The sequence below is a fragment of the Cygnus atratus genome, chromosome 16, assembly GCF_013377495.2.
Source record: "Cygnus atratus isolate AKBS03 ecotype Queensland, Australia chromosome 16, CAtr_DNAZoo_HiC_assembly, whole genome shotgun sequence".
Classification (NCBI taxonomy): domain Eukaryota; kingdom Metazoa; phylum Chordata; class Aves; order Anseriformes; family Anatidae; genus Cygnus; species Cygnus atratus.
Window position 1 is genome coordinate 3,687,309 of NC_066377.1, and position 24,575 is coordinate 3,711,883.

The 24,575-nt window shown below is 42.4% G+C and overlaps 1 protein-coding gene across 2 annotated transcripts in view; it reads right to left on the reverse strand.

Moving 5' to 3' along the window:
• OSBPL2 (oxysterol binding protein like 2) overlaps nucleotides 1-24,575 on the reverse strand; it is a 36,726-nt gene that overhangs the window by 7,442 nt on the left and 4,709 nt on the right. The window contains exons 3-12 of one of the 2 annotated variants that reach the window (XM_035547969.2): nucleotides 17,188-17,341; nucleotides 15,479-15,643; nucleotides 9,291-9,438; nucleotides 8,967-9,042; nucleotides 7,509-7,643; nucleotides 6,659-6,756; nucleotides 5,770-5,952; nucleotides 2,880-2,987; nucleotides 1,506-1,595; nucleotides 747-870 (exon numbers count right to left, since the gene is read on the reverse strand). In XM_035547969.2, the coding sequence (XP_035403862.1) occupies nucleotides 747-870; nucleotides 1,506-1,595; nucleotides 2,880-2,987; nucleotides 5,770-5,952; nucleotides 6,659-6,756; nucleotides 7,509-7,643; nucleotides 8,967-9,042; nucleotides 9,291-9,438; nucleotides 15,479-15,515 (999 nt within the window). In that variant the 5' untranslated portion in view covers nucleotides 15,516-15,643; nucleotides 17,188-17,341. The remainder of the gene's footprint in view (nucleotides 1-746; nucleotides 871-1,505; nucleotides 1,596-2,879; nucleotides 2,988-5,769; nucleotides 5,953-6,658; nucleotides 6,757-7,508; nucleotides 7,644-8,966; nucleotides 9,043-9,290; nucleotides 9,439-15,478; nucleotides 15,644-17,187; nucleotides 17,342-24,575) is intronic. The other variant, XM_035547968.2, reaches the window with a different exon arrangement.

Below are 24,575 nucleotides of genomic sequence, written 5' to 3' on the forward strand. Positions count from 1 at the left end.
AAGACACAATAACAGTCTAGAGTTATAGTATCGCTTTTTCCTCTCCCCTTTTATTTTCCTTCTGCCTCCTCTGACATGGCTCATTTGTTTTATTCAAAAACACCCCATTAAGTTAAACAGGGCCTGTTTTATACACTGGAAAATAGCTCCATATGGTTAAAATTCTAATTTCAATCCTTTGGTTTGAGTATACGCTATTCTAAAAGACTCTTTTAGACTACTTTCCATGTCAACATCTGGTTTACCGTCAGGCAGTTCCCCATCTAAATATAAATTCAACAGGAAGGAAGGAAGGAAAGAGTTGATTTTCTTAAGATGAAGAAAATCTTATTATTTAAAAGAAGTCAAAATATAAGCCTGCACCGTGACGGAATCCAGAGCTAAAACCAAGGCCTGTTGTTGCTCTAGATTCCTCTCGTGAATACTTAAAAGAAAGTTCAGGCCTCTTAAACAGAGGCTAATCACTCTCAACTTTAGTTTATCATTTTCATTTTGAACAAGCAACCAGGGTCTGCAAGATTTCTGTTGATACTGGGCAACCCAACAGTCCTCTGCATTTTGCATTTTTCATTTAACACTAAGGCTTGGGAGTAACATGTCTGACCTGGCCTACACGTGGTGAAAAACCCAAAAGTCTCCAGACCCCTTTGTTGTCAAGGCTGTCTGCATCACAAACTCTAAAAGGCTGCACGACCAACGTAACTGACGTAAGCATTCTTTACTCCCTAAAGAATCCTTCGTCTTACCGGCTTCAATTTCTTCTGCTCACCACCTCTCTTTTCATTCTTTTTGTAAGTCTCATATGTAGTGGGATCAGTGCACCATAAGCATTCTGTCCACTTGCCATAGATCACACACAGCTTCTTTTTGCTGCAGAGAGAGCGAAGGAGACTTAGCTTTTGCTTCTTATAAAGCCTAAGATGAGTCATGCAGATTCTAGTCTATATTAAATACACAGCTTCCGACTCTGTTGTATATTTCTTTGCAAATTTCTTAGAAGCCAGATACCTGATTAATGCAAAGAAAACAATTCACCTTATTCTAGTCTTTCTGCTGTGCAGTCTTGCAGAATGCATCCTCGTGACTTAGACACATGCTTTTTGCTACCGTTAAAATGAGTGTGGGTGCAGCGAAGCCAAGAGCTTACAATATAGACCCCCAGAGTCACATCACAGCTTCAGGTTTGATTAAGTACTTCCAATAACTGTATTCTCATTCTTTTAAACTGAAGACTGGAACTGTGACTGTAAAACAGTGAAACCAATTGCAACTACTCTGCATATTCCCTAAATACCTTTATTTCAAATGACTGAACTGGAAAACTTTTCCTAATAATGCTTAAAGTGCTTATCCTAGAATCAAGGAGTTTAAAACCAACACCGAGAACAAATGATTGTAATCTGCATTGCTTTGCAGTCACATCAGTTGTGGTCATCATCATGCCAGCACTAAAGTAATGCCACAGTGCTCAGAAACAGAGAGGACAGCAGGCTTTTATCACTTACTTCTTGTCCTGAATGTATCCTTCTACTCTGTGAAGCTCTTTCCCAAACAGTCCGCATGGTTTAAAGTTAAGGACACATTTATCTCCAGTACTGTAGAGGAAATAAGCACACACTTAAAGAAGCAAGCCCCTAGATACATTAATAAATTCACTTTTTCTTTAACTACACCTTATTTTAGCTTTTTCTATGCAAGCACTGTGGATTAATTATTTTTATCATTATTTTTATTTAACTACGGTTTATTATTTTATCAGGGCATTTCAAAATACCATCAAAAAAGATAAAAAAGAAAATGTGCACAGGAAGACAAAATAAGCACGTGAAAGCCAACTGAAAACATGATCATACTTCCGAATTTCATGTATATCTAAAATTAACCAAAAATGTAAGGAATAAAATGGAATACAGTCTTGCATACTGCTTAACATACACTATAAACACACCACAATTCAGGTTAACATCTGTTTACAACTAACTGGAATTAAATAAAGCTTTATGAATGACCTACACAGGGAATCTCGTTAATGGCATTCAAGAGTCACCTTTAAATTGCATGTCAAAAATTCTGAATTAAACATTTTACAAACACAAAGCAACATTATACTTCAGCATCTGAGATGTACATATGTAAGATACTGTCTCCCAGGGAGGTTTCTGGCCAAGTTTCTACGTTAAGCACAAAGCATACAGAGACCATCCCAGTCTTATGTGTGAATGCAAGAAACAAACTTAGATCTGATGTGATGAGAAGCATCAAAACAGCAGCCCTGCTGAATCAAAGCCCTAATCTACTGACAGAAAAACAGGTGCAGAATTAATACAGTTTTCACAAAATCCTCCCTTCTTACAAGGTCATTCTCCCTTTTATTTTATGTAAGGTAAAAAGCTTTTATATAGGCAGTTGGCAGAGCAATTGACACGCTTTAAGTTCACATTTTCCTACTCTGCAGTCATTTTTCTGTGCTGCACCCTTAAATTAAGGCATTCTCTATTATTAAAACTAAAATGAGTAGCAAATCACAATCAACAGGTCAATCAACAGGAGGTCTATACTGCAAGCCTCCAACAATTATTCCATTTAATGGTTCTGGAGTTAAATCTAATTTCTGTCCGTTGTCAATAAGGCTGAACGTGAATAGGTAACTCACAAATGTAAAACCTCTGCAGCCCAGAAGCCATCTAGCCCTTTTCCTTTTATATTATGATGATACTAAGCCCAATCCAATGAATAGCTTGCATTTGTCAGAAGATGGAAGAAAAGACTTCGGACCTGTAAAGGTCTGTGCAGATCTGAGAAAAATCAAAAGTATCTGCTTTGTAACGACAATGCAGCAACCCCTATAAGCCAGCCCTCAGTTCCATGGTTAGCATTACCTGTGATTTACAATTTCTACTGTTCCATATTGTTCTAGCCACAGTTTACCAATAATTACATTATGTACACAACAGGTTGGATTTGTCCATGTGTAGGCTTCGTTATGTCTGTAAAAAAAATAGAAAAATAAATCAGTTTCTTGAGCTTGAGGTAGAATGTAAGCCTGTTTTCAATTCTATTTGTGGCAAAATATTTAGCACTCCTGTGAACAGCCTGCAGTTAACTTCAAAACAGAAAAGAAACAGACTTTTCTTTATAAGCCAACAATGTGTTGTACGTAAACTTTAGTGCAATTTAATAAAGTGATACCCCCTTTACTTTTCTCCCCGTTACATAGTTGAAATAGTCAGTTTTACAGTCGCTGCGCTTTTGATTACAAATTCCAGCTCAGCTTAAAGAGCAGCCCAGCAATTCTTCTTCTTCATTTGCGCTTTTAAAGTTATACGTGACAGATAATGCTCAGGTGAGAACTGGACTGACAAAGCCTAATATTGTCTTCTATTCAGCTACTGCAGCGGCATTACAAACTTCTTCCTAAAGCTTTCTTGTAAACCTGTATCATAACCCAGAGAGGATCTTTCATTCCTGAACACGGATGTCTGAGTCCTCCAGCAGAGGTTAGTCACCACCAGACCTGACAAAGGGTTGGTAAAGGCACTCCTTGAGGCTTGGTCAGACTAACCACTTAGGCCATTTTTCATACAAACTGTGGGTGGTAAAGGCTTTTGAACCTGAAGGGTACGATAGGAGTCAGCAACTGCAGAAACGGTTTCCACAAACACGGCATCAGTGTGTGAGGCCTGAAGGCAGGCCTCACCGAAGGCAGGTTTGAGGGGTGAGATTAGTTTTTGTTTAAAATCAGTTGGGACGTGACAGCACTATGTTCAGTCTCATAAGCACGATGTTTAAATGTTGAAAATATTATTCAATTCCACCCTTTTCCCAAAGATTTACTGAGAAGGAAGAGTCCAAAAAAAAAATGAGGAATGTTCCACTTTGTTTTTTGTTTTGTTTTTGTTTTGTAACATTTTGTAAAAAGCTTTGCAATGATGAGTTAACAGATCCTAAACCCTTAAAAAACATTATTGTCAAAGTAGTCAAAACATTAAGTAACAGGATTCCTTTTATCACTAGCCTGGCAGTATCAAAGCCTCCTATTCTTACACATCTTTCAATACTGATAAAAGAAATGCAAAAGTTACCTGGTTAGCAATCAACCCATCTTAGAAAAGCTTGCAAATTCTATTTTAGTACCAAAAACACAGAAACAAGTAGCGTCCTCTGTGACAAATGCCTTGTGCTTCTACTTCCATTAAGCATGGAGAGAACACACATATTTAATCTTTCCACCTGTCAGTTTTCAGCACAGAGAAAAAACAGATCAATGACGTCTGACTATTTTCCACAGCAAACTATCTTCAAGCATACTTTAGAATAATGACTACTCTTCAAGTGGAAAAAAAAACCCTGCATCCCACCAGCCTTAGTGTACATTTTTATTCATGAACTACTTGACAGCAAAATCTTGTGTAGCATAAAATATACCAGAAGACACTCATGCCCTGTGCAGACAAATTGAAACGTTTGTTTGTGCTGGAGAAGCGAGGAAGATGTGTGTTTTCTACCACACCAAAAACAGTTGTTTTTAGCATAAATACAGTACTTAACAGTGACTACACTTTTGCTCAGGCCCCGAATAATTCTCAGACTCCTCAAACCAACAGAGCAGGATGAATCAAAACATTAACAGGCTCAAAATTTGAGCTCAGCTTCTGCTACTAACCTGTGCAAATATTTAAAACAAGTGCTTTAGTTGTTTACACTCCAATTTAAATCTGTACTGTGATTTGATTAGGCAGAGCAAGAATTTTAATAGTCTTCCACATAAGGGCTCTCCCTCCACCGAATATTTTTGTCAAGTCTGCATTCTACATTGAGATTCATAGCTATATTTCTACATTCAGAAGAAATTTCCTCTATTTACAGCACCATTTATATTCAAGACCTGTTCATACTTTTATAAGCTTTGGAAGATTAGATGCCAGCAGCTTGACGAATAAACTGTGCTTTCAAAAGAAACTACAGGAAGAGTCAATGCTTGATGTGGCAGTCAAGTTGCCTCTTTATTGAAACCAAATGTTTAGAAGTTTCATAAGATATTTCAAAACAACCTCAAAGTCAGGCCTGAGGAAAGCTTTTGGAAAAGCACCTTTAAGTGTTCAATTGCAGAATGCTTGTTCTGTGATAGTACATGCTTGTGACCCACTTTGGAAAGCTCCAGAGTCTTTGTGCCACCAGGGCACAAACCAGCTTGTGCAAGGTCACCTTATTTGAGACATGCTTGATTGGAGACAAGCCAAGGAATAACCTGGAAGGGTACTTATGATTTGACTTGGAAACTGATCGTACACAGGGAATATTAAATAGAAATCCTGACAAGTTCCTTGCATTCACCATCACATAAAGCAGCTACTCCGAAGCAGCAGTTCTTTTCACACAAACATGCATGCAAACAATCAAAACCAACAACAACATTTAAAAGTGAAACGAGTTTGAATAGCCTGGTAATAGAATTTCAGCTCTTTGATTGAATTTTAAGTGCCCTCACAGAACTAGCTTTCAATTGCATTCCATTTTAGGAAATGTTAATTTTCATGGTGCAAAAACTGGGTCAAATTGCAACAGCTACACAAGCATGGCATAATTCCAAAACCAGAGTTCTTAAATTAAGGAGTGAAAAATAACCTGTAAATAATTTTTCACCATCTTTTCAGCAAGAGGTTTTCAGATGCTCATCGACGAAGAGCCAGAAGAAGAATATGACCTACATTTTTGTTCAAGTAAGTGTTAAGGATATAAGCATAAACGGTATTGACTTCTTATACTCACTTTAGAAGTTCCAAAGTAATTGTTCCCCGAGGCTCCGCTTCTATACTCTTTCCCCAGAATTTTAGTTTGGGGTAGATTGATCCATGAAAAATAAAGTCCTTATTGAGGCCTTCAGAATAAAACGCACTAATAGGTGGGTGATGGCTGACTTGCTCAGATATAAACCTAAATCCTAAATCCTCCCTAGCAACACAAAAAAAAAAAAACACGTTAACACCTAGATCAACCTCTTTTCTTTTCTTTCCTTTTTTATTGTTACAGAATAAGTAACTTTTTTTAAAAAAGGATTTTTAGATTACTCTGAAGGTGAAAGTTTCCCTTTTCTAGTTCCACGACGCTTTTACAATTAATAAAATGAAAGCAATTATACACTTAATACTTTTTCCCCTTTAAACACTTCTTTATACAAAGAAACTATCCCCATTCAAACACCTAAGTGGCTTTCTACCCAGAAAGGCTTTTGAAGAAGTTTGACTGAAATAACTCTTGAAAACACTGAAACTGCTTGGGCGGCAGTAGAAGATCTGATTGGAAATTGATTTCTCCACCATATCACTCATTTAAGCACACGGAAAGTCTCCCAGACTAACTCCTCTACCTGACACGATCAGCAAAACATGCTTTAAATTAGTGTATAGTCTCTGGTCAGGTGTCTTTGGCAGAAGAACTTAGACCATTTTTTCTCTGAATAATTCAAAGAATACGTAAACACAAAATTATTAGCTTTTATGAAACTTCTTAAATATTTAGAATTAGTTTGGGGAAAACAATTTTAGCTTTAGTCAGAATTATATGTTTGTAGATTTTTATTTATTTCCCTGAATAAACACCTAAACTAGTACGAGAGTGTGCTCACACAAATAGCCTCAGCTCCCACTTTAATTATTACCTGGTTAATTCATAGGTTTCTCCTAACAGTGGGTTAAATGGTTTGCCAGTTCTCTCCCACTGAGAAGCTACAGCAGAAACTGCAAAAGCAGCTACAGCCTATAAGCAAATAAGAACACATTGTTATGAGAAAAGTATATTATATTAAACTCGTAATTCTAATGTATTTGTTGCATATTGCAGGATTTTATTATTTGCACCAAAAGAAAACTCTATATATTACTTAAGGCCAAAACCTTGGTCAGGCAAGCATCATTTCTAATATGGATGAGGTTTCTTCAATCTTAGCAGATAAAAATGAACATTAGAATATCTTGCAGGCTGATAAGTAGGGATATGTACTACACACACAAAAACAGAATACAAGAAGTACATTTCGATTTCACTCATGTAAAACAGAGCTGTAAGCAAGACCAGTATGCCCTAACGCACACAGGCCTGGTATCACAATATTCATTCAGTTTCTTGTTGTGAGGCTAGTACTACAGAATCAGGGATTATACATAACCATAGAATAAAAAACAGTTACTGGAACAACAGAACAACAGCCAGTCTGGAGAAGAAGAATGGTGAAGTTTGTCTCTGTCACAACAATTTTTCGTCCAGTAACTTAAAAATCATGGAGCCACTGAACAAATCAACTTAAAATGATTTAAAGCCAAGATCTCATTTTCACAACAAACAAAGACATAACAGGAGCCACAGTTAAAGCAGTCCTGAAAAGGTTAGGGCCTTGTTCTTACGATAGCACCAGAGAAAAATGCACTCAAGTGAACGTTTTTTTAGACGACGAAAGAAGACTGGGAGAGAGCAACTTGTGAACTAAATAGAAGCTGGTAGCTGGTACTTACCTGCATTCTTTCCAAGGGGTCTGCATGACTACAAGCCTTATTAATGAGGTATATATGTTCCATATATTCTGTTATCCGCTGAAGGAAACTCAATGGCTCGTTGAACACAATGGGCATTGTAATCTTAGACAATTCCTAGGTAACAAAAGGATACATTAGTTTCTTAGACACAATACTAAGTTATCAACTGAGAAGAATTTTGAAAAGTTGTGGATTAGTTTAGTTCATAGAATCATTCGGGTTGGAAAAGACCTTTAAGATCATCTGGTCCAACCTTTAAGCAGCACTGACAAGTGCACCACTACACCATGCTACTGAGTTCTGCATCTACAAATGCCGGCGTAGCATTCTTCAAAAGGCATTCCACAAGGCTGTAGCAGAACTCTAATTGCTATAGCTGAAAGGGGTTAAAAGCACTGCACAAACTTAGCAGCGACCTGAAAGAATAAAAAGCCTTCAAAAATTGATCCAGCTAACCCAGTAAATTCAAGAAAAATATTACCTTCCGTTCTGTTTTCTACTTAAAACAGAAGAGGTTTAAATTTACGTAGATAGCAGCACTGACGTGTCAACCAGCTCATTAAAGGTATTTAAGTACCCCACATTCCTTTGAAAACCTCACGTACCTATTTGCATAAAATCTAACTATTTTAGATTACTGCAGGAAGCACAAATTCTTTTTTAAAAGGAACAGTTATATAAAGAATACTATCTGAAGCGCTCTAACAAATTTTGGGGGCTTTATTAAATCCACCTGTTCCTTGCGTCAGTATGTTTCTCATTTCACATGTGCATACAAGACAGACACAGAGTTCACGCAGAGATTTCAAGCTCCCCAGGTCTTACACCATACCCAAGCAAATCTGGTTGGTTGTTAAAAGAGTTGCACTCTTGACTGAGCACTTCAGTCACTTCCAGCTTACAACTTAGGGGAAGGGAGAAAGCCAGCAAACAGTAACACATTTTCCTCACATTGTCACAGGCAGTAAGGAAAAGCGACTCCAAGCTAACTTGATTTGGTCCAAGCAAATCGTTCTAGTAGATGTGTACTCATCCTAACAAAAGGAGTTTAAGACCGTGCATTCCTCTCTCAGAGGACATAACGTAAGCTGGCAAAAGGGCTGTTGCATTCACATGGTACTGCACTGGCAGCCCTAGAGAAGATATGAATGTAATTGCTTAATGCTTCCAAAAAGCATCTGTGGCAGCAAGACGTTCAGTGTAGAACACCGAGAACTACATTCTTAATGACTTCAGTCCAGTTCTTACAGGACAGCGTTAGAAATGCCAAACCATATGCTCCAACAGCTAAAGCAAGTAAGGCAATAGAGTTGCAACTTCTTACAGGAAAAACGCAAAAGGTACCAGGTACATTCTGTAGGCAAGTTTTAAGCAGTACAGTTAATGAGCTTAAATTAGGAGACTTAACATCAGCATATTTCATCTAGGCTAACTTACCAGTCCAATGCATTTTTTTAATATGCTCCACACACTAAAATCACTCCTAGAAAACATTGGGGCAGGTAATGATGTCCTGTAATTGGAAAAAAGAACTGTCACCATAAGCCCTTTAAACAACAAGATATCTTAATGTACAGGGACTCAAGTACTTAAGAAAGAAAGCAAAGCATTAACCCACAGTTGACACAGGAAGCAGACAGGTGAAATCTGTGTTCAGTTCCAGAGAATAACCTCTTCCAATGGTGAGAACAGCAATGCCCCAAAAGGTCATGAGCCAGCACATACTCATTTCACATTTATTAGGCAGTACTGTCTGCTTACCTGTGTCTCTTAATTCCATTTTCTTGAATCTCTGTCTCTCCGTTATGCTTTTCAGTCCTATTGCTTTGGTGCGGATCTAGATCGAGCATTTCTGTGACTTTATGATTTGTTTCTGAAAAGTCTCCCGAAGAATTGTCAGAATCAAAGCCTGTAAAAAGCCACAAAGCGGTAATTTCCTTGGGAACATTATTACACCACAGAGTGCCACTCACATTTTACAACTCTCGCAGCATAAGTACAATTATACCAGGTTATTTTATTTTAAAAAACATCAGAGTGAAGAACCTTTATTAAGTGACCAAATTTCCGAGAGTATTTAGAGCTAAGTATTGCATAAGGATATGGGATTCTCAACCATTTTTTCACACTGCCGAATCGTACAAGTTCTTCAGCAGCTCTTGATCAGATTAGCTGTATTGTCTCTTCTTCAGAACTGCAGCATGATTGCAATAATTTTGTTTAGGTATGTAGTTTTCCTTAAAGACTTTAAAAAAAATTACTTCGCCTACTCACACAGATAGCAGCCAAGGAGCAATAAAGAGGAAAAAATATCCATTTCACAATCCAGCAGCAAACATCCAGACTACTAGAGCAACGGAAACATGGGATATCTAAACTTCTTTGTTTCCTACACCCAATTCCATCCACTTGGGTAGACAGCTACTGGAAACAGGCTTATAACACACGAAACCATTGCGCATGATGAGCCCTGCTTTCCTGGAAGTGGCTGAACATCTGCCTGCTGATGGGAAGCAGCAAGTTAACTCCTTGCTTTGCTTGCATGCACGGCTTTTGCTTTACCTAGTAAAATGTCTTTAACCCGTGAGTTCTCACGCTTTTATCTTTCTGATTTTCTTCACGATCCCACCAAGGGAGGGTGAGCGACCAGCCGTGTGTACACTGAGAAACAAAAAGCTACTTTTTCTTTTTTTTTTTTTAGGGATAAAAACAGTAACATCCAAAACTGGAAAAAGGAAGTACCGCTGATATGATCTTATTTGGTAAACAGCAGTTATAAAGGGTGATGTAAGGTATTAAACCCTCTCCTACATTTTGATGTCACAAGCATGTAATTATACAGCAATAACCCCACCTTAAAAGGTCGTAGTACTTAATTGGAAAGTATGATAGTTATAGATACTCAGGTTATGAAAATGAAGATTACCCTGAAACACCTGTCTTTAAAAAAATAAAAAAAAACATGCCTCTCTTCAGCCAACCTACAACAAAACAATATTTATCATTTTTAAATGGCATTTCTAAGCACATATTAGCTTTTTTGAACCTGTTACCGTACAAGGAGATGGAAAAGGCAAATACTGTAGGCTGTAAGGAAATAACTTTGACTGATGAAGTGGGGGGGAAAACGAGAGCTTCCACGCACACATGCCCTCAGCCAGAAGGCTGATCAAGTGCACACAACATACGGAACTGCATCACATTTAATGAGCATTTCAATTAGTTGAGAGTCTAGTGTTTAACTGTGCTTTCAGTCTTCGCTAACAGCTGGCTTGTCTGCTACAAGCCCAAACAGAAAGTTTTAAAAGCTGTTTCTCGATGAAGCTCTAAATATTACCATTCTGAGAACTACCCAGGTGACATTTTTCACATAGGAAATACTGATTTGGAATAAAAACACTTTACTGAAATGCTCTGTTATAGTTTCAGTAACTTCCAAAAGTCTTTCTCCAGCTGCTATTAAAGCCTCGAACTTGTAAAACCGAGTTTTAGCTTTAGTACAGGCTACTTTTTGTAGTGAAAGGCCACTAGGAGTGAAGAGAAAAGCGGGGATTTAAAAGGGGGACAGGGAATCGCACACAGAAATACAGTTTCAAAACCTAACATAACCAAAAGCCCCAACTTACAGGCGGTAAGGGTCAAACAAAGCTTTTAAAAAATCTTACATTTTCAAAGTCAGATATCTAAGCTGGTTGACAGCATTAATCTAGTTCAAGAGCTTAAAGAAAAAGGACTTGCCAGTAACTCTAAGTTTCATGGTCTTCTTCTTCCCCATCCTGCAAATGGGACAAGTCCCCTGAGCCTACGTTACACATCCACCTGGGAGGGCGCGGAGGCACAGCACTGAGTCACTGCGGCAGCCACACGACTGCCCCGTCACACATTCAGCAGCTTCCTCACATACTAATTAAGCGCTGTCACTCAAGACGGAAAGAGAATCAAAACAGCACAGCACTGGGAGCCCTCAGACCCGAAAAGGGTATAAAGAGTAGGGAGAAATATGCTGGAAGTGTACGTGGCAAGTAAAAGGGGAGGTAACTTTTCCCCCGCCAGAAGTTGCCAGGGTTGGGTTTTGGTTTTCAACCCAAGGCTTCGCAACCCGCAGCCGTGTCACGCTGCTTCCAACAGGAGGCAGGCTGGGCTTCCACAAGGCTTGCAGTACTTAAAAACCATGGCAGAATCTGCTGATTTAATACAAACACTGTGAAAATATATACATTTGGCAGCAGGTACCTCACTTCTTGCTCCCCAAGAGAAAGTGAGAGTTTACAGCGAAGAAGAGCCAAGCGGTAGGAAACAGAAGGGCAACACGCTCACAGATGCTCCGGGCCAGATGAACCTCGCAGACACAGAACAGATTTCCCTGGAACTGCAGGTCATTTAAAAAAAATAAATGAAATTATTAGCCAAACATTTTGCTGTTCCATTGCAATCCTTCCACAAAATACCTCGGCAAAGAGAGATCTGGCAGAATTAATGAAAGATACAGGTCCAACCCAGCAGAAGCTGATGGCACACGGTCTGTAACAAGTTTATAATGAGATTAATAATCCCCAAGTGACATAGGCCAGAGGCAAGCGATCAAAGCTATGTGCTCCCTGTCTGGCAGAAGATTTCGAAGAATCTGCATTCCTCCAGGAACGTACCGGATTGCCTGCTCCAGTCCCAGAGCAGACTGCCTCCTGTATCTGAGAAAAAGCAGACGCCGTGCTGCCAAGAACTAACTGACCTTGCAGGTAACATTTTCAAGATTCCCACGGCAAACGCTCATTGCTGAAGTAAGATGCCACGTGGCCAGCTAATCGGCAACAACAGTCACCTCTGAATGCGAGAAAACTTCACTACGGAAACTCTCTCCATCGGTCACAAACCTGACTCACCACCTCTACAACATGGCCCGTCCTGGACGTTTACGAGTGTGCTCATCACCCAGCCAGGGTCACACCAGCCGCCAGGAGGGTGACTCGCAGCCACGCAGCACAGAAATCCATCCCATGAGCGTGACTTCTCGTTGTGATGGGGACGGTGTCAGAAGCAGGAAGCTTCTCAGCCTACGAGATGAAATCCATCACAACAGAAACCAGGTGTCTCCCTAGGAGAGGTTTACATTCTAGAAGTGGTTATCATCAAGGAATAACTAGAAGTTATAAAATAACTAGAAGAGTTGTGGTTTCCTCAAGGAGTCAATTCATGTTTTAGAGAGCACACTACAAGGGCTGCTGCTTAGACTGCTGCAGATTTCCAAAGCACAACTTCTGATGGAGTTCCGCTGCCCTGCTAAGCCTGGTTTGCTATTTACAGGGCAGAAACCACAGAATCCCAATCACCAAAATCAGGGAACCTGTGGGAACGCATTGCAAGTCCCACCGGGGAATGCAGGGCCCAGGACTCTGGGGGAGGAAGTGGAGAAGAGCACGGGGTACACACTGTTTTCATCTCCGCACGGAGGTGAGGCACAGCTGGAGAATGCGCTTGTTCCTGGTAGCCACGTCCCAGCCACACACCTAGAGGAAAACAAGTACACGTCTAACGCTGGCTTCTGCCCATCTACTGATCTGACTTAAATGATGGAGAATATTCCTGGAAGGAACAGACTGAGGAGTCTGCCAATGGCATTTCATTTTTTTAAATCAAAATTCACAACCCCAAATCCTGAAGTTCTCACTGTGGAACTGAAAACCTTACCTTGACTCAGAAAGGACCTCAGTTATGAACTTGATTTCCTGGGTGTACTAGGTCTGCACCTAGCAAGTCCAGACCATCCAAAAACTAAAAGAATAAGCAGGCACAATCAGGACCCATTAGAACCTAAAGAATCCAACACAGCACTGCCTGAAAGACACAGTCCGTAGAATTAACGGGAGTGAAGAGTCGCTACGGGCACCAGCAGCTGGGAACACGAATGCAGAAAGATGTAGTCAGAGCTGTTCTTAGCATCACACTTACGTATGACTTGGACAAGACATAGCTACAAACAACTAGGTCTGGATTTTATTATGTTTATGCAAGTAATCCATCAAACTGTCAGTGACTTCTAAAGCACCTAGCTGGAGGAAGAGATTGAACACCTGTCTTTAAAGACAGTATCGAGGGAGGAGGAATCTGCAACAAACTTGTCTGAACTGAGCACTCCTGGTAAACCAAACACCTGTGGGGCACGCTCAAGGGCAACACAGACTAGGGAAAAAGTTCAACCTCGTTTAGTTCCTGGAGCAGCTGCTGCAGACCAACACCCTCCGTCAGAAGAGGGCTGTGCTGAGAGCACATCAAGACATCTGATTTTCTTTTGCTTTGAAGCTTCTCTCCTCCCATCACATGTCGCCCAGTAGAAGAACAAGCTCCGGACAGGACAAGGAGCGCTCTCAGAACTGACGCGTTACATCTCACTCGTGAGCAGAGCCAGCAAGGCACAAGAACATCTCATGTACAACAGCTCAGAAGTCATTACCTCCTTCAGCACTTGTAGGGCAAATCAACCTTTTGGGGTTGAGGAAGGAGGGGAAAGATGAAAGAAGAGAAAATTCAACTGCTCAAACGCAAACGCCTCAAACACCGAGGGCTGTGTGTTTCTGCAGAAAGAGACAAAGGAACGCATCAACATCAAAACGGCAAGCCACAGAATCCATGCTTAGATGCTCATTTCTGTTCAGCTTTCCAAATTAAGTAATTTCTAGGTCATTCATGGCTGTGGACCTGAACTCCTGGAATTATAAGATCACCAAAGATGCACTGGAACAATCCATAGTATTTTCTAGATTTTCACAGCATGCTTCACAGATTTTACAGAGGAATTTGGAGTACCAGCCCCATCACTCCTAGCTAGCGTCAACACAATCCAAATAACCTTCTCTTCCCCCTGACGTAACTGTGACAAGTCCTGTACAGCCTGCTGTCGGTCACACTGGTGACCCAGCTCCCTCTGTTTGTTCCTCATAGGCCTCTTCAACCGACCATGTCTAAGTCACAGCATCTTTGAATGGCTCAGGTTGGAAGGGACCTTACAGATCACCCAGTTCCAACCCCCTGCCATCGGCAGAGATGCCACACTCTAGATCAGGTTGCCCAAGGCCTCGTCCAACCTAAGTCCACCTTACCCACTTGGATCTGCCATGCTACTTCCATTCCTTCAGCCTTCCCATTATTCTCTGTTCATTCCCTGGCTTTTACATTAAACACTCTACACCCACCACTGCCAGCATTTCTCATTTCACTGCTATCATAGGATTTCTAAGGAGACAGTTAAGTGGGAAAGTTATATTGTTCAGGATCTTTGAAAGGGTTTTTTTTTTTTATTAGAATACTTTAAGCATTTTGTTTCACAGCTAAAAACACATAAAGCTCTTATGAATAATCATTTATCCTTATTAGTTCAAGGAAAAGTACTGTTTGATACACTGCTTAAGTGTGATGTGATCACCGTTTGCTTTGCTAGTAGCAACACTGGATTGCAAAGACTTTTGTCTCCCTATTTTGAAAGCCTCTTTTACAGCAATTTGTAGAAATGCAGAAAAACATTTCTATTTCAATTCTTGGGAATAAGTTTTCTATTAAAATAAATAAATAAATTACACAACAGTAAAAATAATCTACAGAAGATGTTTCACCTTTCAAAGGGTCTTAAAAGCATTACTTCTCAAGCTGCTATAAAATTACCCACATTTTACTGAAAATGAAAGCAAGACTCTGGCACTAAAGGACTGTTGTAATGATAAAATAACAGCCAGCATTGAACTTTAAGGAAAAAAAAATTAAATAATTTCCACGTCTGAGCCTGAACCTGAATTATAATTCTTCCTCTCTTCTTTCCGGAAGAGGGTACTACAAGTTTCACCAGAAACAATTTTATTTTAACCTGTAATGGTAACACATTACTAACACCTCACCACACACGTAATGCAGCTCATGCCTTCCCCCCACACCTTTTTTTTGGTAGTGTGCCCATCACTCACCCGTAACGGCATCATAAAACTCTTCTTCACTATTCATCCTTCAGTGTGAAATCTCTGTACAGCCAGGCCAGCTTCCTCTAATGCATTGTTGAATCTGATTGAGAGATTAAGTATCTGTACGCCGCTGAAGTCTTCTTTTGCAAATATCCAGCTGCTTTAGATGATCTATTTGACAAGACAGGGACAAAGAATTAGCAACGTCCACGCTTCTTGTATGCACACACACACTTGAAAAATACTGATTTTCCTATTTCTTCCACAACAAAAGGAAGCGCACACGCTTGGATTCTTGCATCTGTGGTATAGGGTCACTTCTGACACCAAAGTCATTCTGAAGATGATCACCACCTACCACCGGAACAACAGAGGTGCTATGCCATGCTTGTTCTCCCTATATAAATAGATTTTATACTTTATTGTAAAATATTATTATTTATTTACTGCAAGTCACAGTTCGGGCAAGTACAGCTAGAAGAGGAGAACTGAAGGAAGAAAAGGACAGCCGGCCAAACAAAAATTATTCTCTTCAGCGAGAGGCTAAACCTTACCGCATCCTTAACAACGAAAGATGGGAACAAGAACCTTACATCCCAAATCTCAGTGTTGCATACAAACGCAGGGCCTCACGCACATTATGCAATTGTTATCTAACCACCGTCGCAGAAGTTTTGTCGGCTGCTGCTACAAACTCCCGAAGGAACAACCGGAGGTTTTTCTCTCGGGAGGGAGAGCGTAAAGAAACTCCAACTTCTGCCCAGTGAAGTCAAGCACACTGCAAATTACTTACAGATTTATGAAGCATTCCAGCTCTACTTTACGGACAGACTAAATTAGATCTATTCCAGATGGTTGGCAATGGTGTAACGCAAGCAGTTTTACTTCACCCACTTTTAGGCAAAGCAGAATAATCAACAAGTTGAGTTCCCTCTCTTCCCAATGCTCAGCAGGTACCAAGGACGAGCCAAGCACACCGCGTTGAGGGGCAGCACGGCTTGCTGTCGGTATCTCCTCCAAAACAACCTCAATACGTCAGTCACAATTTTTTATGATCCTTGACGATCCCACTGCTTTTGTGAGAGTAGCTTTTCCAGCGTAATTATAACTTGCACAATTCCATTCCAATTAAGAGGAACAAAGCCAGAAGTGCACTCTGCTCCTAGCAGAAGAGCTTGCCATGTTTCAAGCCAATTCCTCCTCTCTGCAAGAGACCAAATTACACGATTCCCCCTGTACTTCAAGGCTTTTCACCTCGCTGCCCAGAACAAAAGCTGTTTGAATGCCTCACACACAGACAGTCCTCCCCGTTCAGAAGGAGCAGGAACAGCCTATTTCAGACCTCAGCTAAGTTAATGAACGCGGCGTTCGCCTTAAAGCGTCGCATCTCCCAGTGCCAGGTATCTCAGTTTCTCCTCAGGAACCCCCCTATTTTGCCCACCACCGTAGGATTTTACATCAATCTCTGCATCATGGTTAGTATCTGAGCTCCCACACAATCTTCAGCAATTTCCTCCCTTTACAAACCCTCATCTCCACGAGGAGGAAACGGTCTGCAGCTGCTTCTCTTGACTGTTGCTACCGTGCTGTTGCAATTGCTCTGAGCCAAACAAGTTTCCTTCCCTTTTCCCTGTGCTCCAGTCACAGCCCTTTAAACCTTCTTCAACTTCCTTGCCCACCAGCAACAGGTTTCTGATTTGGTTTTGTCAACCTGCCTCATTCTCCTCGGGAAGGATGCAGCAGCTCAAAAGATGCACACCCCCGGGATGGGGATGTGTGCAGACTTCCAGCCAGGGCTATCAGCAAGTGCTCTGCCTGCAGAGGCAACGCAGCAGCGGCTTCCTTTCAAGAAGATCCAGGCTGTTCATGCTGCTGACGGAAGCAGAGAAAGGGAGAAATTGAACGAATACCTGGTTCAAAAGCAGCAGCTGGCCCAGCCTTCTGGGCGAACTGAACAGGATGCCATGCTCCTGCTCAAAACAGCAGCAGGATTAATTACGGTCTTTAAATGCCTACTTCTCTTGATGAAATGTGCATCCACAACTCCCCGTCAACAAAGAGGGGAGGCCATAGCGTAACACGGCCAGCGGACCTGCTGCTGCCTCACCTCGCCCAGCGGCAGCCCGTCCCGACTGTAAGAGCAGCTTGCTCATAGCGAAGCTGCTGGCAGTTTCTCCAAGGCTTCCAGCCACGCCAGCAAGGTACCTCCAAGTCTCTCTTTTAGGTCTCCATCTCTATCACGTCTTTGTGGGAAATCTGTCCTTGAGGATGCAGTTCCATAAACCTTTCAGCTGGGGACGGGGGGAGAAGAGGGAATCCTAGGAAACTTGCTTTCAACTGCCCCCACGTATCGCATCCTGCCAGCACAACAGCAGCCAGCAGCGCCAGAGAGCTTGCCCGGCACAACATACAGCACAACGATTCCCTTATTTCCTCCATGCTTTCCCATCTCCAAACACAAGAGAAGTGCAGTGAAAGACTTGAGAGAACGACAAGGAGGAGCGATGCCACGTTATCCTTGTGATACAGACCTCACGACTCACCCTACAAGGATTGTTACTGAGCATGAAAGTTTGTCATATCCCTGGAAGTTACATACAAGCAGCGATCTACTACCTAAAAACCAAAATATTCATGGATGTCACTTTAAATAATAGCCACAAATTCTTTTAAAGCATTAGGAGCATTTTAAAAAGGATAAAGCAATGTGTTTTGCATCGGAGTTGCACTAGGAATAACTTAACACTCCTGTCACTGCTTTTAAATTCAGTTCTTTTATTTAGCAGAGATACCATGAATTCGCATGCATCTGAACACACAATGATAATCAGCATTTGGCTTTCATGAGCCAAAAAGCTACGATTAAGTCCCTTTCTCTTTCTAAAAGCAACAGCAAAAAGTTACTTTCGACCAGGCTGAAATGCCAGAAGACAAAAACATCCTGTTTGCTTCAGGTTCAGTGCTTATAATTTGTATTTCCTCCTCCGTGCCCATCATGTTCTGAAAAGATTTCACTTCCACACTAGCAACTGTAGCTAACAGCTTTTCTCAAAGCCGCCACAGAGCCGTTCGAGGAAGGGTGCACAATTCCCACGGCAGACAGACCTCAGGAGCTCAGGACTAATTCCCATCCCAGAAAGCCTTTTAGGAAGCACAAACACCGTGTTCTGCTCACACCTCGTCCTGCAGCGCGGATGAAACACAAAGCACACGCCGATGTTTCCTCCGCATTCCCAATGATCGCCGTGTGGGACATAAAAACAAAACGGTTTTCCACACAGGGCTCCCTTCCCACTCGCTCATTGGAAATTAAGGATGCAGAGAGAGCCATCCCGGCCATACGTGCCTGCTGACGGCAGCTGGAAATCAGCTCGCTGGGTTTCTCTGCAACTGCCAGTGCCAAAAGGCTGTGCCCGAGCGGGAGGCCCCGACACCCAGAACGGTGCTTTGGGCTGGGGATCGCGCTCCGGCCGTCTTGCCACATTTACGCCTAAAGACAGGCTGCATATAAATCACTTTATAAATAACAGGAAAAAGCTGCGAGTAAAGGCATCTTAGCAGGACTGGAAATTGGAGATTTAATGATGACAACACACTCCTGACCGCAAGCAGCACAGGTTTCGTGGCTTACAAGATAAATGACAAAGCTCATCTATTTTCTCCTATTTAAGGCTACAGATTGGTAAACGCTAATTTGATTTATTACGGGTCGTGTGTGCATGCATATAAAGTGCCACATTTACTTTTATTTTTCTAATAGATTGATTTCCCTACAGGAGAGACGCTATTTTGAAGGTCAAACTGGAAGAGACTACAGATAAACTAAAAGAAGAGATTAAAAAAGCCTAACACCCATCACTACAGCTTCGTAATTGCTCGGTAAATCTGTACTGCAGACTGTATCATCCTACATTTTGCTCTGAGAAATTCACTATACGAGGTTATTAAGAATATTCAGAAGACAATTTTACTCCAAATTATATATAAAGTGGGTGCAAAGCAATTAAGAGAAAACAACGAAGTTTAACACGATCTACTCGAGCGAGCCTTGAACAAGCAGTTTGGGCAGAAGCTGGTTTTCCTGGTCCTTTTGCCTATTTGTATGCCAATGACTACAATATGCAAAACCAGCCTGGCAAGAGTTAAGCTACGCGTTGCATGCGAAGCCCAAAACTTGTAACATCTTCTGCTTATCTTCAAATCAAAGGACTACCACTTTGGGTCCCCTGACATAAGCTTCGCGCCTTAATGATGTTGTAAAGCCATCCACAAACAGGTTCAACAAGATACGATGCTCTCTGATAACACAATTTGAAATGTGAATGCCAGTGCTGAAATAAGAATTCCTTGTTGGTCCCAGGCAAGTAACCCTGAAAGGTAAGGGGCTGCCATATGAGTACCTACCAGTCACACGGGCACGAGCTCTGGTTTGCACCTTCATTACTCAAAGGTGTCATCAGTGCTGCAAAACTAGTCATCAAAACCAAGTCACTTCATTAAACTCCTTTAAACTCTCACAATTTATTAGGGAAGCTTTGCACATTCCTGTTTGCCCGATGACCGGGGCCAGTCCTTTTCATTAAGGACGTGAGGATGCTCTGCAGGGGCACGGCAGCGCTCCCTTTGGGATCCGCGTGCAATAAGCACTGTTCGAAAGCCCCGAGGGATACACGCAAGTAAGAGGCACATGCAGAGGGTGGCCAAAATAAAAGCTAACACTCACCCAGTTTTTAACAGGTAGTTAAAAAAAAAAAAAAAAAAACAACGCAAAACTCCCTCAAGTGCTACTGGAAGCAAGCTCCAGGAAGACGTGGAAAATGCTCATCACCTACGACAATGCACAAGGAGCAGGTCCTAAGAGCCAACAGATGAACTGAGCAGACCAGGAGCAGGGCCCTACTCTCTTCTGCAGAAAAGCATCATAAAAGACAGCGAGCTGCCTAGCGGCCTGTCTTCCTTTTTCTCAGGGAGGGAAATAAGAATGCAGGTACAGCAGAGATGGAGAAGCACGCAGCTGCGTTAAATGCTGCAGAGACGTGAGCCGATTCCCGCAGCAGCCCGTCCCACACCTTGCAACCCCTACACAGAGGAGGGAATTCTCAGGATCGCTCGCTGCTTTCCAGAAGCGCATCCATCACGGACAACCGGAACCGACGGCTGTCCCCAGACACACGTGGCACACCGACGGTCACTGCAGGCACTGCAGCACACCCCAGAGGGTTGCTCTCAGGGAAAGCGTGCTTCTCTCCAGGCGAGAACTCTCACGTGTGTTTACTATAAAAACCAGGAAAGCAAGACGCAAGACTTTGCAAGTCACCTTAGAAAGCACCAAACGTGCTCAGCACACTCGGTGACACACATCCAAGTGCCAGCAGGAGAGCGGATGCAGACGCTTGTTTCTGAGACCGGTCCATTCCCTGGAACCGAGGGTGTGGGGATGCCGAGGGCTGCTCTCGGCACCTGCATGCTCCAACACCAGGAGCTGGCTGAGGCTGCAAGTATTACCTGCAAAGGCTGTCTAGAGCATCGTCTCACTTGCTTACAGCACTACCAAGTGCTACAAGTTGAAGTTTCCTATGCCTTTTACCTAGCCAGGTTTGGTAATTCCTAAAGTTTGTCACTACGCATGCTTGCTCCTTCTCAAATTCCATTCCTCAACAGAAAAACAAAGAAAAGAACAGACCAGAAAAACAAACCAAACAAAATTTTCTGTCTGTCTTGCTAAGATTCTGGATCCTGACCACTTGTACACCAATTTAAAAAGAAACAACACCAAGACTTGCCCAAAAATAAATCCCTAAGAGCCAAACGTGCAATTACCATGCTTTAGTTGATCTAACATAACTAGTTACTCCATACTAACTTGTTCTTCTACACTAACCACCAACAAAGACCCAGCTGGTTAACCAGAAGCTGTCACTCCTCCTCGAAGCAGCGTTTCCACGCTGCAGGAAGGGGAGCTTTCACAGCTGGAGCAGCTCGTTGCCCTGGAATGCAGCTCAGCAGGAGCCGCTTCGAGGTCCAGCTGAGGACTACACCTGCGCTGTTTCAGTCCTCCGGACCTGAAGCTGAAGTCCTACCCCATCCTGGGAAGCAAATGTTGTACTGACACCGTTCTGCCACCTTCGCAAAGCCCGGGTTTTCGCTCTTGAAGTGCACGTTCTGCCCTGTGAGAAAGAAATAAAGCACACGGACATGTTCATCGTACAGGCAGTGACTACAGACACGGCATCTATTCGTCAGATCGAGGAGCACTGGAGTAAAACCACACACGGGAACAGCAAGCAGTTACGCACATAAACAGGCGCTCGCCAGCATAAGCAGGTAGGGTGTTAGAAGTTCAATCCACTGGAATCAAAGCGCCACCAAAGAATTAATGAACCGGCACATTCATTAGGTTTTTCACATGCCTGGCAAGGCTCTGCTGGAGGTGCACTTCCAGAGCAAATTTTAAAACACGTTAAGTTTGTTAACCTGAAAGTAAAATACTTGCAAGCAAGAAAAAAAAAAGTTATAAAAGAAAAAAGGAAAATCAAGTGAGGTTTTCATCACATGAAGAAAGAGAATTTTCTCTCAAGTCTCATATGGTAAAAACGCTGCCCAAATATTGCCAGAGGGGAGGCAGAGAAGGGGCAAATCCCACGAGCTCTGAAAGGACACTCAGCTTTCGGATTTTTGCTTTTCTTTAATGGGTCAAAAGGGCACAGACTCAGTTCAATAGAAATAGCTTGGTCGGAATTTAAAATTAGCTTGGTACAAAGGAAAAATAACTCCATGACCTGCTTAATCCACCCAACAGCATGTGTTAATAAAAAATAATGTTTCCATTCGTTTGATATCCTGCATTCAGGATACAACTTCTGTCCAGAAACTGTCTCCAGAAGAGCCAGGGGAAGCTCAAGTATTTCCTTCACATTGACACTTAAAACAAAAACACAGAAACCACCAGACAGCAGTCCTAAAACACGACTGGTGAATAAGAGCCAACCCCACCTTTTCTCAAGTTGCCAGCTGAAATAAAACATAGCTGTAGTACTTCAAGGGACAGAAATGAACAGCTTGAACTAGAAGATAAATATTAATGTGGTTTTGCTTCTTCTGTATCTCCTGAAAGCATCAGACTGCAGTGTTTCATCTCTGAATGAAAGCTCCAGCAAGGATGAATCTTAATTGACTCATGAAATTAGGTTACCGACAACAGTGGATCTAAAACATCTATAAAAGTTTGCCAAGAAGTCATTTTAATTGGCAATTTAGATGCCTGCCGTAATTATGCGCTTGAAATCTCTTCAACCAGCGAACAGCTCCACAGATGGCAGAATCCAGAAGAGGATTTTATTTACCAAGTCGGAATTGTTTCTTATTCCAAAGTTCGAACATAAAAGCACCTTCCACCAAGATGTCTTGGCACGACGCAGCTCACCCAGCGTTTCCAGCAAGAGAAGGCAACTTGCTTCTCAAAGTCTGTCAAACGGAGAGCACAGAGGGTTAGGGAAGAGATCGGCCGCAGGCCTGGCCCCCTGCCACTCCTCCAGGTCTTTGAAGACTGCAGCTCTCCCTGCCACAAGCCCTAATGAGGCTGGCAGGTAATAAATGCCCTGAGGACCGGGGAGCACCTGTGCTGGGTCTGCCTGGCATGGAGTTAATTTCCTTCGCAGCAGCCTTGTTTCGGATTTGTGAGCGAAACCTCCAGAGCAGAGGCTGGTCGGGAAGGGTCGGGGCCGCCTGCCCCACGCTACCCGCGGAGCTGCCCCATCCGTACACCGCACTGCTGGGCTCCGGCCAGCTGGGGCTGAGCTGTTGGTTTTGCACCACCTGGCTTTGTTTTATTTTATTTCTGGTTTTTCCTCCGTTGCTGATAACGCTGGTGGGTGGGCGGCTGCGTGGGGGCGAGCTGCCTGCCCGCTGACCCCCAGCACAGCCACGGCTGGCGGCTTACCTGGACCTGTTCCTGCAGCGACGGTGGCAACGAAGCGAACATCCGAAAATTCAGCGTGGGAGGCACGTGCCAAGCAGGTTCATGGCAGAGAGAATCGCGTTTTGTTCTCGCCGGTCTATAGATTTCTGGTAACAGGTCACAAGGATCAGAGCCAACTGAGACGCCAGCGCTCTGCTCTGCAGCTGAGGTAAGGCTGCAAAATTTGCTTCGTTCTGCATCAGAACGAGCAACAAAAACTGCCCCGCACACTGAGCGCAGCCCTGCTGTCAGCAGCATTACTTAGCGAGCGTAAACACTTCTCCGGACAGAGAAGGCCCTAGCAGAAGGGTGACGCACTGCATTAGGAGCCGATGGCTATCCCCAGGTTCACTCCAGCCAAAACTTCTGTTCTGTGGCCAAGGAGAGTGGCCTGCAGAACTTGTACCAAACCCAACAACACAAACAAACGGACCAAGGAAACACGATTTCAGAGTAGTATTTTCTCATGCAAAACACCTCGCTGAAATTCCCGCAGATTTTTGTAAATGCTCTCAGTTTTAACACTGCATTAATATTTGAGACACTTGGGTGCAGTGCTCTTTGGAGTTTGTAGCGTTCTCTTGGAAACCAGGAAATCATTGTTCACAATTCTAAAATACCCTAAAATTCTATTTTACACGCCTTCCCTACCCATGATGCGTAATGCTAGACTTGATGGTGACTGATACACCAGCTCATTTCTAGCCGTGCTGTTAAAAAAACAGTAATTCAAAACTGCCTTGTAGAACTAGTTGCTCCTTACTAGGCTCCTGAAGGATTTGTCTGACTTGAAAGAGGGACAAGGTGGGAAGCAATCGATAACTCCAAGCACAGTGGCTCTTTTGGTATATCCAACTTTGTCAATAGATATACAATCAACCATTTATGAACTATTTATCTTTGAAGCAAAACTTACTTGGAAGACAAAATTAAGCGTGCTTCAATATTTTTCATCATACTGTAACCACCCCTCTAAAGTGATCCTTGAAGTTTAAGGATATGAAGGCAGTTATGGCGTATAAGATCACTAGAGAAAAGAAAAGCCCGTCACAGCTCAGTTTATAGGTCTTCCTAATCAACGGCGCTTTTTAAGCTTTGTCTCCGCGGACCCATTCTCTCCAAGCAGGCACAGTTTTGCATTTATTC